This window comes from Myripristis murdjan, chromosome 22, assembly GCF_902150065.1.
Source record: "Myripristis murdjan chromosome 22, fMyrMur1.1, whole genome shotgun sequence".
In the NCBI taxonomy this organism is placed as follows: domain Eukaryota; kingdom Metazoa; phylum Chordata; class Actinopteri; order Holocentriformes; family Holocentridae; genus Myripristis; species Myripristis murdjan.
This window is the reverse complement of record NC_044001.1, coordinates 20132946-20147324: the sequence shown is the minus strand read 5'-3', so window position 1 is coordinate 20147324 and position 14379 is coordinate 20132946. Positions and strand designations below refer to the sequence as shown.

The 14379-nt window shown below is 41.4% G+C and overlaps 1 protein-coding gene across 5 annotated transcripts in view; it reads right to left on the bottom strand.

Moving 5' to 3' along the window:
* The window catches only part of ldlrap1b (low density lipoprotein receptor adaptor protein 1b), a 38838-nt gene that overhangs the window by 10364 nt on the left and 14095 nt on the right, over positions 1-14379 (bottom strand). For all 5 annotated transcript variants that reach the window (XM_030044247.1, XM_030044245.1, XM_030044244.1 and 2 more), the window contains exons 2-5: positions 10092-10234; positions 7600-7712; positions 1929-2043; positions 1066-1138 (exon numbers count right to left, since the gene is read on the bottom strand). In XM_030044247.1, the coding sequence (XP_029900107.1) occupies positions 1066-1138; positions 1929-2043; positions 7600-7712; positions 10092-10234 (444 nt within the window). The remainder of the gene's footprint in view (positions 1-1065; positions 1139-1928; positions 2044-7599; positions 7713-10091; positions 10235-14379) is intronic.

Sequence of the window (14379 nt, the reverse complement as noted above, 5' to 3'; positions counted from 1 at the left end):
CCAGGACTTCTCATTTACATGGGAGTCATACATGCAGTAAATTACATGCGTGTTCTGCTGAGCTGTACAAAATAATGAGGGGCTGTGCGTGACACCATCCTTACACAGCATTTCAAAATGTCTACTGTGTCTAAATCTGTGCCTGAGCACAAGTTCAGCGTGTAGTCTACTATTAAGGACACGCACGATTTCAGTTTTGAATGGAGCAGAATTCTTCAGGATTTTGACATAACAAAGCATAAAAAAAAAACATAAAAAGATAATGATGACAGAAGATTTTTATAGAGTAAGGAGAGGTATGGAGGAATAAAGAAGAAATATATCCAGGGAAAATCCCAGCTCCCACACAGCTGAGTCCTGTTCTCACCATAAGCAGTAGCAGTACAGGAAAAAGAGATTTACGCCAGCCATGCAGCCCACCTCTGCCCCAGGCTAGCCTCCTAATTCCTCTCCTAATTCCACCACTCCCCTCTCCGGTCGATACCTAGATGAGTCTTTAACCATGACTGAGCTGCCTTTAATAAAGAGGCTTCATCAGGCCTCAGTGTTCTCCTGGCTATGATTTACTCACTGAGGGAGGGGGACTGCTCGAGTTGAAGAATATAATATGAACGTTCTTCTGTGTGTGTCTTGGTGTGTGAGTGTTAGACAACAGTGACAGGTGGGAGCGGCCAAACACTGCTCCAGTATTTCACATGACACTTTTGGGGGATGTCAAGGCTACGAGTCCAAGAGAAAGACAGGAAAATTGATGTTGCAACATCGTCCTGGAATATGTAGTATGAAAGACTCATTGTTCAGCTGCCCAACGCTCCCACCATGTATGAAGATAAAAGATGGTTACAGTAAATACGGAGAATAAAAGCAGTGGGGGAGGATGATAATGAGAGAGCAAGAGTGAGAATGAGAAAAACAGAGAGTGTAGGACCAGCAGTTAAAGACAAAGTCAGGGATGCCACAAAAGAGTAACGGGTGATAGGAGTAGTGGAGGAGGTGAGAAGGAAGAGAAGAACGGTTCCACTCATCCGTCACACTCCTCCGGTCGCTGGGGGCGACCATGCATACCTTCCTTGGCAGCCTGCCAGAACTCGAATGCCACTCTGAAAGCTTGTGCCACTGTTAGTGTTACCGCCTGGGCCTGGTGGAGACAGTGAGAGAGAGAGAGAGAGAGAGATGAAGTGACAGAAAAAAAGGAGGATAAATAACACTCGTGCACATCACATCTAAACGCAACTGTGGAAAGAGAAGGAACTCTGTATTATGGGACCAATGACAAAATCAGGAACCGTTCATCAACCCAAGGAGTTCCGTAACAGATTCTTGAAGAGGAGGAAGTGAAACCCGGGGGCTCCATGATGAGTTGTTTATGTGACTGGGAGGATACGTGGCCTTTTGGCCAGAACAAAATTAGCAAGGGGAAGGAAGGGGAGGGAGTGGCTCGCTCGTTCAGCAAACCTCCAGGGAGAGAGGGAATGCTGGAGAGGGATGACAGTCTCCCTTCACGTTCAGCCTCTTCTCAAACTCCTTTAATTTCAATACTTGCAAAAATGGATACATACATAAAAGTGCAGTTCAAAGCAGCAGATATTCTGAACTTTCTTTGCAACACATACATATCCATAAAGATCCCCCCTCTTAATCTCCTGGAATATGGGTTAAATATGCTGCACAGAGCCTGTAGCTTACACCATTTTTAGTTGAGTATGTTCAGAGGTAACCGGTGGTAGGATTGGGTAACGACATGACCAGTCTTTTGGCAGCCCTGCTGATGTAGTTGGTTTCATGGTCTATGACCGGTTATAGAAGGTGACTGTGCAAAACTCAGGCACTGACACGCAAAGCATAATGCAATACTTGGCCAAAATAGCCTATTTATGCACACAGTGGGCGAAGTGCAGACATATAATCACACATACTTGTGCACTTACCACTTTCCTCTTGGTGCACAAGAAGGCGTGACACTCAAGGGTCTCATTCTGTTGGCTCTGGACGATGTAGGCAAACACTTTGTCATGCATCTTGTCCGCTGTGCAGTATGATATTCTGAAAGGAACACAAACACTCTTTTTTCAGTGAAACCAAGAAACCTAAGACCTTACACGGCCTTCACAGATCAAGCAGGGCAATAGTGCAACTTTGTTTCCACTAAGTCCTTAAGCTATTCCAGCAAACTATTTTTAACAGTGTAGCCTCGCTTTTCTCAAAACTACATTAAAAAGGAAAAATCTCCGCTGTACTCGAACCAAGCTGCACTGACAATCTCACCCCACTCCTCATGCTCAAACACACACGGATTGCTGTGCGCAGGTAGAGGGCCAAACAATACTGCGAATTCTAAGCAAACACATGCTAAGGACATCTGTGCCATTTTTCTGAGGGAATGCCATTCCTTTCTGCTCTTCAAACAAGTTTCCACACCACTCTCCTACTGTGACCGTCTGTTTAACAACCTTGACTCACACTGAGTTTTAAATTACAGATTTTAGATTGGTTCCAGACCCTTTAAAGTATAGTCAAAAACATTTTAGCTCTTTGAAAACACAACGCATGGCACTGTAAACTTGGAAACCTTTGTGTACACTCTGGAAGAATGAAGATTCCTGTCTGTGTTGCAAGTAGGAGTTATCAGTTGGGCTTTTCACAATTTCAGGTACAGGACCTGTAGCGTTGTACCACCATTGAATCACGGTCAAAGACATCATCACCTCATGAGCAAAGTGACAGGCACACTGGCCAGTTGGGAAGGGAGACCCAAAACGATGGAGGAAGGCTATAATGAATTGGTGCCATCTGCCCTTCCTTTGCTCCTTCCTACATCAGCAATGTGCTCCAACTGTGAACTTCAATCTGGGATGGTCACACACACACATACACATACACACATGACTAAGGAATATGAATAAGGAATGGTGGAAAAAATAAATAAAACCACAAGAGAGCCACAGCTGCATTTTACACGACTCAGTCGAGATTTACAGCAGATGTTGGGGAGGGAGACCGGCGGGAAATTGGGTGTCTAGGCAAATCCATTTCTTTTATTGCTCATCTATCTTCGTAGCAGATGTCTGGGGAAGAGAACTTCGGCAGGGTGCGAGATACGACCGGCTGCTTTATGTCTTCACACCATCCTGAGGTCACAGCTGGACTCACCTCATGCAGTCAGCCTTTTAATTGCTGCACTCTTCATCTCATTTATTTCAAATGAGAGGACCCATTATCGCTTCTTCATTCCATTGCAGATGCGTCGCATTGCAATAAAGGTGTGAGTTGTTTCATTTTTGTTATTGTTTTGCCAAGTACTTGATGGGGTAGTTATATCTGGGTGTTGCTGTGATTTGGGCGGCTCAGATCCTCTTTCTCTTATGATTACATAAGTGTCTTGGTGGATGTATTGTACCTACATGAAGCAATTTATTTTCAAGGCTCCTCTTTTTCCACAAAACAATCTTAATTTTGTCTCGACACTGTTGAATATCACCAGCTGGAATAATAATGGTGCAAAAGGCCCAATAAAACATGTTGCTTGTGTAGATTCCTCTCATAGGCATCATATAGATGAAGCACTGATCCCGGTTAATTAGAAAGGCCACAATAGGCTTCACATCACAACACAGTAAAACTGGACTGGACAGGTTGAAGGAGCTAGAAACAAAACTCACTTCATTAGAACGAAAACAGCCACAGAGGATAGAAGGGAGGCTATTAAATGAATGCACCCTAAGCTAGGTGCTCTCCTTAGACAGAAAGCTGAGTTCCTAATTCACAAAACAAAGAGAAACTACTGTTTTAACGGACCCAGACCTGGTTATCTGCTACCACTTATATGCCCTTCAGACCCTGCGTCCATTGGAATGGACATGACATATTTCTGTCTCTAAACCAATAAATACTGGGTAATTGAATGATGTCAGTAATGCTGGTTACTGGTTGGATCCTGATTATCCAATCATAATCATGTTATGACTTTGAGCACACTCTGAGAGAGTGACAGACATCGGACAAGACAAGCATGGCTGAGCGACTGCAGAGGGGGAGGAGTAAGTGCCCATTTTCAATCAAAAATATAAATTTATGTTCATGATGGCCAAACAAATTTTCTGTCAGCATAAATTTAACTGTTACAAGTGATAATATTTTAAGTAATTTTGAACATACATCGTATGGTTCATTTACAGGATTTTTTCAAAGTCTGATGTCCATTGCAATGGACATGAAAAAACACTAGCAAAAATGTGTTTTTTCCACTTCGTTTTTATGCTGGAGAGGAGTCCAGTTAATTTTTTTTTTTTTCGCCCGGCAGAAAAAATGCGGGTCTGAAGGGGATATTGCATCAAAATGAAAAAATGCAAATATTACAACTATTAAATCCAAATACACTCTTTTGACAGAACGAAGTAAAATCAATGCTGAATTCTCTAAATTTTACACCAATCTCTATTCCTCAGCTATTAAACTGAACAAGGACAAATTCAAACTACAGATCTTCCTTTTCTAACCCAGGCTGAATCTGATGTTCTGGAGGTTCCAGTACCTTTAACTGAGCTTAAGGATGCCATTTCACAGATGAAGAAAGAAAAAAAAAATCAGTGTGGGATAGCATTCCCCCTGAAATCTATCTTCCTTTTTGGGAAATGCTTTATCAAAGTGCTTTCTCCTCCTTTTCCTGTAACTAGGGATTCTTGTGAAGCCCTCAGCACTCTTATTTGTGCTTACATTAAAACTGCTTCCACAGAATATCAGTTGCACTACATTGAATCATATCTTTGTTTGCAACAATATTTTTCTATACATAAATAATCCAGCATCCTCCATTCAACATATGAAGGATACATTTGACAAATTCAGTGCTCTCTCAGACTACAAAATTAACTGGTCCAAGGCAGTATTAATGCCCTTAAAGAAGTTATTTAATTCTGCTACACTGCCATCCCACATACCAGTTTTTCAAAACTTTAAATATCTCAGTAGATCTTTTCTGCCTTTAATTCCATTATACCCAAAAATTTTCTTGGTATTTTAAAATGCATAGAAAAAGACCTTGACAGATGGAACAGGCTCCTTCTCTCCCTGCAAGAACACGTCTCAACCATTAAAATGGAAAAACTTCCAAGGGTAAATGTTTACTTTAGTATGTTGCATCTCTCTCCACCTAAGAGCCACTGAGATGAACCCCGTAATGTAGTTTAAGAATTTATCTGGAAGGGGAAACACCCCTGTCTTAAATTAGCCATACTGTAGCATGACAGACAGGAGGGTAGCTTATCAGTGACAAATTTTAAATCCTATTTTTGGTCATGTGTGGTACGCACTCCATCTTCCTGGCTTCACCCTAAAGCCATGGTGTCATGGAAACCCACTGAAACATATTTATCATCCCCTCATCATTAAAGGAAGTTGGTATACTCTGCTGTTCCCCTTTATTACAACTGGGTCCCATGATATCCCTCTTGCTTTCTACATGGTGCACAGTACAAAAACTCTTCATGGCAATGGAGTGAAAGGTCTGAAATCATTCACTGACTTGCATGCTCAATATAATTTGTCATGAAATTCTTTTTTCTTGTATCTTCGCCTTAGGTTGGCTATGCATGCCTATGGTGTACTACTGGATTATCCATTACTAACCCATAATCTTCACTCCATGTTGGTTGTAATATGAGGGGTAGTGTCTCTTGCCTTTATTCAGTTCTTTTAGATTCTTCTTGTGGATTCCTGGCTGCTTGTCAGATTTAGGGGAGGGACCTGCACAGCCCAAGTGAGGAAATCTGTTATCCCAGGGTGGGTCAATCTGAATACCTCATCAAAAAAAATCCAAACCAAAATAAATTAATCCAATTTAATTTTTTGCATAAACTTGATCTCACTCCAAGGAGACACCATCTTATGAACATTATTCCCTCCCCCATCGGAAACTTGTGTCCACAAGGAGATGTAGGATCTTTTCTACATATATTTTGGATATGTCCTGCAGTAACAATTTTTCTGTTTCCTTGAGAACCATGATATTATCATGTTGTCCTGGATTCTGATTATTGAATGATGAGTCACTGATAACCAGAGCTGTGCTTTCCCTGCCGGACTGACAGCAGCCAAAAAAAAAAAAGAAAGAAAGAAAGAAAAATTCTTGGCCCTGTGCTGACAACCTACACACAGTCTTTAACATATTCAGTGGCTGCATAAATTTCAAGATGTAGTATTAATGGAACTGTCTGTAGCCAAAATGCATGGGGCCAAGTGCATAATCATCCAATATTGGACTTTGATATCTGCTGAGATCAGAGGGCTTTTGCCAAATAGAGGAACTATTCCTTAATTTTATTATGTACTGATGTTGCCCTGGTGTGCTGTAATACTCTGACTACATGAACATGCAGTATCTACCCTTTTTATATACTGAGCCCTTTCTTTTAACTAAGTAAAGACAGACAGACAGACACCCTCTGACTTTTATACTGTTCAAAAATACATTAAAAAAAAAAAAATCACAAAAACTATATGTAGCAATGTAGCAATACTACAACTTATAATTGGTTTGATCTCAATATGATTGAGTCAGGGACTCGTGCAGAATTCTACAACTTCCTGCATTATGGATGAAATGTGATCCCAGCCTAAGACGTTCTGACATTCTGCCTTGCCCCTTCTTTCAGAGAGTTTTATGTGAAGTTAAATTTGAAAAAACACTGCAGTGCTGTAAGAGCTGAAATATAGACCAAAGCTGTACGCTCGAGAATGAACTGTATCCTAGTGACTTCACCAACTTTACCAGGGAGTACTTGTTCAAAGAAAGCAAGTGAGCCGAATGGAATAATGTAAGTTATAAAAACAAAGGGATCCAGAATGGGAACCCCTCATGATCCAAAGTATTCCAGGGACGAAGCTGGAAAGACAGAAATGTGGTCAGTGAAGACAACCTGTCAATCAAACTGCTTTACGACACCATGGGAAAGCTGTCAAAAATTGAGATCTCGTCCTAAATCTGCCAGCTGGTAGAAGAAATCATTCAAAGTAGGCCTATTCATACTGGAAGAAATTATGAAAGTCCCATCTCTCCTTGATAAGTCGACTCATAAATGTGGAATTTTAGGAAAGTGAGTCAAGCTTGGCTGAGCCACTCATAAGCTCTAGGTTAATGGAGGGTAGGGCGCTCTAAGCACACAAGCCATGGCAGGCACATAGTTTAGTGTGATCTGTTGGCATTTGCTAGTAAGGAAGGGTATATGTGTGAGCGTGAGTGTGTGTGTGTGTGTGTGTGTGTGTGTGCGTAGACAGTAATCAGACCTTAGGTGAAAGCTCAGACATACAGCTGTTGAAGTGCTCTCCACAGAGTTGAGATTGATGAGGCACTATATTGATAGACTGGATCTTCTCTCTCACAGTCACTTTATGTTGCTTAAGAGGTCTGCACCTCCCCACACCACCAGCCTTCCAGTGATCGATGAGAACAGGAGGAGAGGGGGGTGGGGGGTAACAACTTTTGTTTTATTGCAGGTGATAAGGACAAACGGGGGATGATAGCATTCATAACCAGGGCCACCCAGCTGAGTCAGGGCCACGGAATATGTTAGGAACATTAACAATCACCCGAGGGAAACTGACCTGTATATGGAGATGTTTTCTATCAGCTGGTTGGAGGCACTGTCGTAAAGAATGATTCCCCTTGGGGAGACTGTTAACGTGACTTTCTGGAGTTTTTTGCCGCTGGCTTTGGCCTGCAATGAAGGGACGCGACAGGGAGAGAAAAGAAAGGTGAGAGAGACAGACAGCACACGGGAAGAAGGGTGAGAGAGAGAGAGAGAGAGAGAGGATTAAAGAGAGGCAATCAGTGGAGCTGCTGAGTCAAGCTGCTCATACCATCAATGTGTAAACATATTTATGTAAACTACAAGTCAGACTGGTAATTTTCAATCACACCAGCCAAACAAAATTCAATAAATTAAATTAATTAAAGGAAAAGTTACACAGCAAAGCAGAGCACTTCCTCTTCTGTCGGGCTGGGCGACATATCAGTATGAGACTGGATGATTGTCTGGGATTATTGTAATATCATGATATGGCATAAGTGCTGTCTTTTTCCAGGTTTTAAACACTTCATCACAGTAAAGGGAAGCAATTTTCTGAATTCATTAGACTGTTCCATTACCATATCCACATTAAAGCTGCTCTAAGCAATTTCTGACCACTAGAGGGTATTGACAGCTCAAGCTCACAGCAAACACACAGTCAGTCCTGCTTATGGGTTAACGCTTGAGTGCTTGTACAAAACTGACAGTTAAGCAGAAAAACGCATTTTGGATGGAAATGATGGATGTATTTTGCTCTCTCAAGACTCCTTGTCGGATTACTTTGATTATTTTGTCTCTGACCTCTGATTCAGAAATGTGGTGAAGCTGCAGACTTTCAGCGACAAAGTAAGCTGCTTTGAAGGAACTTTGAATGAACTGAATTAACAACACACTGCTGATTGTAGCAACAGTTTATATCTGTTTATCTGCAGAATGAGCTGTTTTAGAGAATCTTTGAATGAAATTGAAGCGGCGAGGGAGGTGAAGCCGAGGGCAGGGGAGGAGACAGAAATTTAGAGGGCCAGGAAATGACAACAGGCTGGCTATAAACTGTATGGTGGAAAAACACCCACAGTGATGACTCTTATATTACAAGGAGTCATTTTACTATATACTTACACAAGCACCAGCAGTTATCCCTTCAGCAGCATCACAATATCAATATTGGGGTATTTAGTCAAAGATAGTTATGTTTGAGTGTGTTCACATCACCCAGCCCTAATGTACCGCTGAAAAGAGAAGTTTAAATCTTAAAGAAATTGCAGAAACTTTCTAGCCAAAAACTACAGAACCGCTGGCTTGATGCTCAACACAGACAGAATATGCATATGGATCCAGGGTGCAGCAGAAGTCCCAGCGAGGCATCCAACAGAGACACACAGTCAAAACAAGCAGCTTGTTAGAATCTCAAAAACACCAACACACAAAAAAAAAAAAACACAGTCTGTTGAAAGACACTTACAAAAAAAATATGTTACGAGATGTGAGAGGACAAGTGTGTCAGTAGACTTCATCAGTCTGCTCCAGGTTGTAACTGTAACCTCACAAAAATTACTTTACACCAAGTAAGCCTATCATACAAAATGGAAGGTTACAAAAATATCCCATTCGGGGGGGGGGGGGGGGGGGGGGGGGGCTCATCAAGGGCAGCCAAACAGATTAGGCCCAATCAGAGCCTCTGTCACAGTGTCCTGTGTCCCACCAATCTGCTGCCTGTAACTTCATTATCTGCCAAGCTGCCAGATCCAATAACAATAAGCCTTTTCCACCATGATAAAGTTGGCCGAGCCACATACTGAGCAGCGGTGTCCAAACTGATTGCATCCTCTTCTAAATGCCAGCCTGAACCTCAGGGGAGAGTAGCAAGCCAACCACTCACTTTCCACTGAGGTGTAAGGCAGGTCACAACAGGAGAAAACAACCAAAATGACGGGTATGGGCCTCAAGTGATGGAGGTGTTGAAATGGAAAAAGATACTACATGCGTGCTTGAGACAAACTCATTTTCTGGGAATGGTTTTCTGAATAGCGGTTCTTTGGCGAGAGATTTTGGGTGGGCAGTTTTGGGTCTTGTCTTTGAGCTATTCAAGTGTGTGTCTGGGTAGCGGTGTGTGTGTGTACACATGTACAATGAAATGGAAATTCAATTTTTTTCGCATGCAAAAATGTGACAATCATGGGCGGAGAAAAATGAATCCAGTGACACTTCAATCTGCTGTAGTAATCACAAATGAGGCGGCTTGCCTATCACAATTTCACAAGCACTCCATCAAAACTACATCATTTGTACTTTGTATACATTTGTAAATTCTTTAAATTCAAGCAAGCCAAAACCATTTCAAAAAAGGTCTGCCTAACATATTTCTGCAGTCATATTTTTTTTTTTTTTTTGTAATATCAGGCTAAATCATGTTTTGGCTGTATCAAATCTTGCATCCCATTCTGAGTATCAAGTCAGATAGTGAGATATGTGTGAGATGTGTGTGAGAGATATGTGAGATGTGTGTATATGCGTGCAGTCTCTCACCGTGGCCACTATCCTCTTGACAGCGGCTGCAGACAGCTCCTCTCCTTTGGGCTGCTCGACCAGCGTAACCCCCAGGTACTTGAGCTGGAACACCATACCCTCCAGAAGGGTTTCCCTCGTGTCCGTCCAGTTCTCCGGAAGCTCTGCAGAGAGGAGACACGCATCACTGACAGGTCTGCTCACTGACAGCCTCACTGCGTGTAAGGCAGGCTTTGAACTTCTGCTGTTGGACTGTTATAGACAATAGGCTCAACTGCATCAGATATGAATGTAGCTAGAATTGGGACTGAACTGATTCAGTATCAGTATCAAAGGCTAATACTGACATAATTCATTCATCAGATATCGTATTGAAGTTACTGATCCATGTACCAATCCAGATTCCAAAGTCCAGTGTTTCCTATACGAAGTGTTTATATAGCGTTTCCCCCTATCCAAACAGATTTTTTTCTTCCAGAAGTTAAAATCTTAAAATATTTAGGCAGGCAAAATTCTACAACACTTCATGACTCATTCCAAGAATGAATTCAATTCCCTGACTTTCCCTGTCCAGAATAGAATTTTCCGTGACTTTCCAGATGTTCCTGTAGGCTGTGTCGAAAATGAATGTTTTGACTCAGCTTCCAAAGCTTAGTTAATTAAAAAGAAAACCTCACAAGAATCATTTTAATACACATATTCAGTATACATTTGTCAGAATCAGGTTCTGTGCTTGAATGTTTGCTGCTTAACTCGTACAGTGGAGCAAATTTATGATTCATCATGAAGTGCAACAGAACTTAATACAACTGAGACATTCAAATGCTGTCTTAGCAAAACATCACAAGCCCATGTGGTGGGTTGATTCCCTGCTCTATACTGGCTAATAAAGAAAAAATGTCTGTAGGATATCATTTGCAATTCAACTTCGCAACTACTCTTTTTCGGGTCAAATCACTGGTGTTCAGTGAACTGTTCTGTAAAGTGTAAACAGAGATGTTTAACGCTGCCTTCCCCTCTGTCTACCACCCATTCCTCCTGTGCCTGTCTGAAGGTTAAGAGATTTGGGCATCAACCATGTCTCCCCCATTTTCAGCTAAGTGCCAAACACAGGTTCAGCTTGTGCTCTTGATTTTGCCCTCAAACAAATCACAACTAAAAAAAACAGCAGAGATAAAACTGCTCCCTCAACTGTTTCCCTTCAAAACTCATTTGCAATTCCGCCAACTTCTGCCTGCAAAGTCATTTATAAAAGATAATCTCCCTTTAGTCTATAAAACAATGACATTCAGACAGAATCTAATATTGTAATTGTGAGTATGAAAACAGAGCATGTAGTTCTCATTTCTTTTATCAGAAGAATGCTCAGTGAGCTGCTCAAGGGCAATGCCTGTCTCTTCATATCAGTATGAAGATAGCCTGAAGTGCCTGGTCACAGGATTGCAGCACAGCAGAGATGGAGCAGCAAGACAGACACAACACTGCAACCATGTGTTATAACACAATATCAAAAACACTCATAAACAACATTTATGTTAAACAATGGGGTTTTCAGACTGATCGCACTTAAGTGAAATAGGAAACAACTACACAATAAATGTGGTATAGTTACACTTAAACATTTCAAAGTAGAGGTTCACATAATCACAAGTGGAGTTACTTCTCCAGGATGCCATTTGCTCCCTGAGCAGCTCTTCTCTAAGGCTCATAAAAGCTTTATAGACTTGTCACTGTGTGTAGTAACGCTGAGAGGGGGGTCATCGGCTCTATCGTTCTGTTTCCAAATCCCACCAGAGACATGCTTTCAATGCACTGCAGTGTATTCCCTGTTGACCTTATGGTGACCTAAAGAGGATCCTGGTGGCCATATTTCGGTCTAGGGAGACGGCTGTATACGATAAGGAGGTTCTGCTTCATGCTTCCCAACATCGTCATGGCTCTGGGTTTCAAATGTAGGGTAAAAACAAGGAATGTTTTCCAGGAAAATGGATCCTCACTAAATGAACGGTTTAGCTCTCTCTTTCATATTTTTAACTATGTCATGCATCATGTTTATGAGGACTGTATTTTACACCATGAAGGCATGACAATACAAGCTGCTTTTTCATTATAGTGCTGCAACCTTCACACAATTCAGTCTTTAGTTTGACTTCAAAAGCTCAAAAGTAATCTCATGAAGTTACAGTCTCCACACATGCTCCTTTGACAGCAAATGATTGAAAATTTGGGGACATAAGAGTCAATACTTGGTTTTACAGAGACACTATACTCTGCTTTGTAACTGTTAAATGTACAACTACATGATTTTTTTACATGAATTTTCTTCCACAGTTGAATGTCGTTTCACTGTCAGTGTCCCAGCACCAGGTAGACTGGTTCTATTAGCTTTTAGGGAAAGTTGTTTATGTTCAGAAATATATATTAAACTGTTTAAAGGTATAGCAATGACAACATGCTAGTGTTTTAAGGTGACCGTATTGTGTGCTTTGCTGGAATGTCAGTCAAGACATTATGTGATCTCATCTGAGACCCAAAATTTGCAAGCAGCTACTCATGGTTAGCAAATCTGAAAAGATCAACACTGTAACTTCCATTTGAAATCTGTAATAAAATGAAAATAAACAAAATGTAGAGAAATCTTTCAATGTTCAATTCACAGTGTTCTTACTTTATTTATTTGTTCTTATGGCAGAGAATACCATTCCTACAGCATCATTCCCCCATCTTGCTGTTTATCTTTGGCCATGATCTCCCCAGTTAAAAAAGTATTTTCAAAGCTGCATTTGCACTTTACAAAAACCCTATCATTTGACTTGAGAGCCCACATCACTGAGGATAAGATAAAACAGCCATTTACAGACGGCAGTAGAGACTAACTTATCATATTTCCTTCTTCTAAAGCCCAACCAAGCCAGCTCTGAGTGGTTGTGGGAGAATGGTTTGTAATGGTCTAAATGCAGCCCTAACTAAACCCATATTTAACTGATGGGTGAGTCTATAGTGAACGCCCACGCCTGAGGTCAAAGACTTTGAGCTCCTGAGTGTGGTGAAGAAATCCTCCTGCGCCAATTCTGTAGTTACATTAGCTCTTGGCGAAGGATAACACTTACTGTAATGTAACCTGCAGCAACAAACCACTAGACGATATTTATAGCCTACATCAAGATATGAAGCAGACAATAAATGTCCATTATGAGCATGTCGGCCACTAGGACGTTTGCAGATATTAGTTACATAAACATGACAAGGATAATGTTGACTTAACCTAAGAGAAAGTGCCATTTGTAATCCGTCATGCGTGCACAAGTTTGCACAAGCATGGGTAGCAGTGAACCTCATAATCTATGAACCTATGTCCAACAACACATTGCAAAGCCATGTGTTACAAAGGCAAAACAAGCCTTGGATCACACGTTATGTGTGATCTAAGACTAATAAACAAATGCACTCTAGACCACCAGCGTCACGATCATGTCAGAAGTGCAGCAGCCAAAAAAATGTGTGTTTAGCGGTATATAGATGGAAGATGCAGCCTTGGGAATAGGGGAAATGGCTTCTTGCCAAAAGTCCACTGTAAATGACCCATCTTGAGTGCACATAGAACACTCAAGGTTGCAATTTCAGTGAGAAAACATGTCTAAAAATCATAATAATGGTAAATCTAGTGTTCATATTGCAATTGTACTCATCTGGCGATTTTATTTCTTTCATGTACACACCCAAAACTGCCACCCAGTAAATACTTAAGAGATTTTTCTACACGTTCCTCTTCCCTATAATGTACTGTGCTCTATGATTGGATTAAAATGTAAATATTTACTTAATGTATTAGAATGGACAGGAATGACTTAAATGTCTTCTTACTGTATGTGTTGCAATATAGGGGCATTTGCAGGGATGCAGTGATTTGCCACTTGAAAAAATGGGGGAGGAAGGTAAAACGGTTGGTCCCTTGGACCCCACACTTCCAGTGCCTATGCTCCAGACACAGCTGTAACAGCAGGCCTGCATTTCAGATATCAGGGACGAGCCACTCTCTTCCATCAATATATATTAATGCTGGCAGGGAGCAACACCCTGGGGATGACCAGCGGTTTTCCCTGAATACAGTCTGAGGAATCCCCCAACCCACGAGATCCTGAGGAAGCTACCAAAAGCATACATTAGGCAGATGGTGGGAGACCCCAAGGCCGGCCCACCAGAAATAGAACAAATAAACAGATGACAAGCCAACAGGCACAGAAACGACCCTGCTCCCTCGCTGTAGCCATTTCAGCAAGCAATGAAACAGCAGCTTTCTTTAAAAACT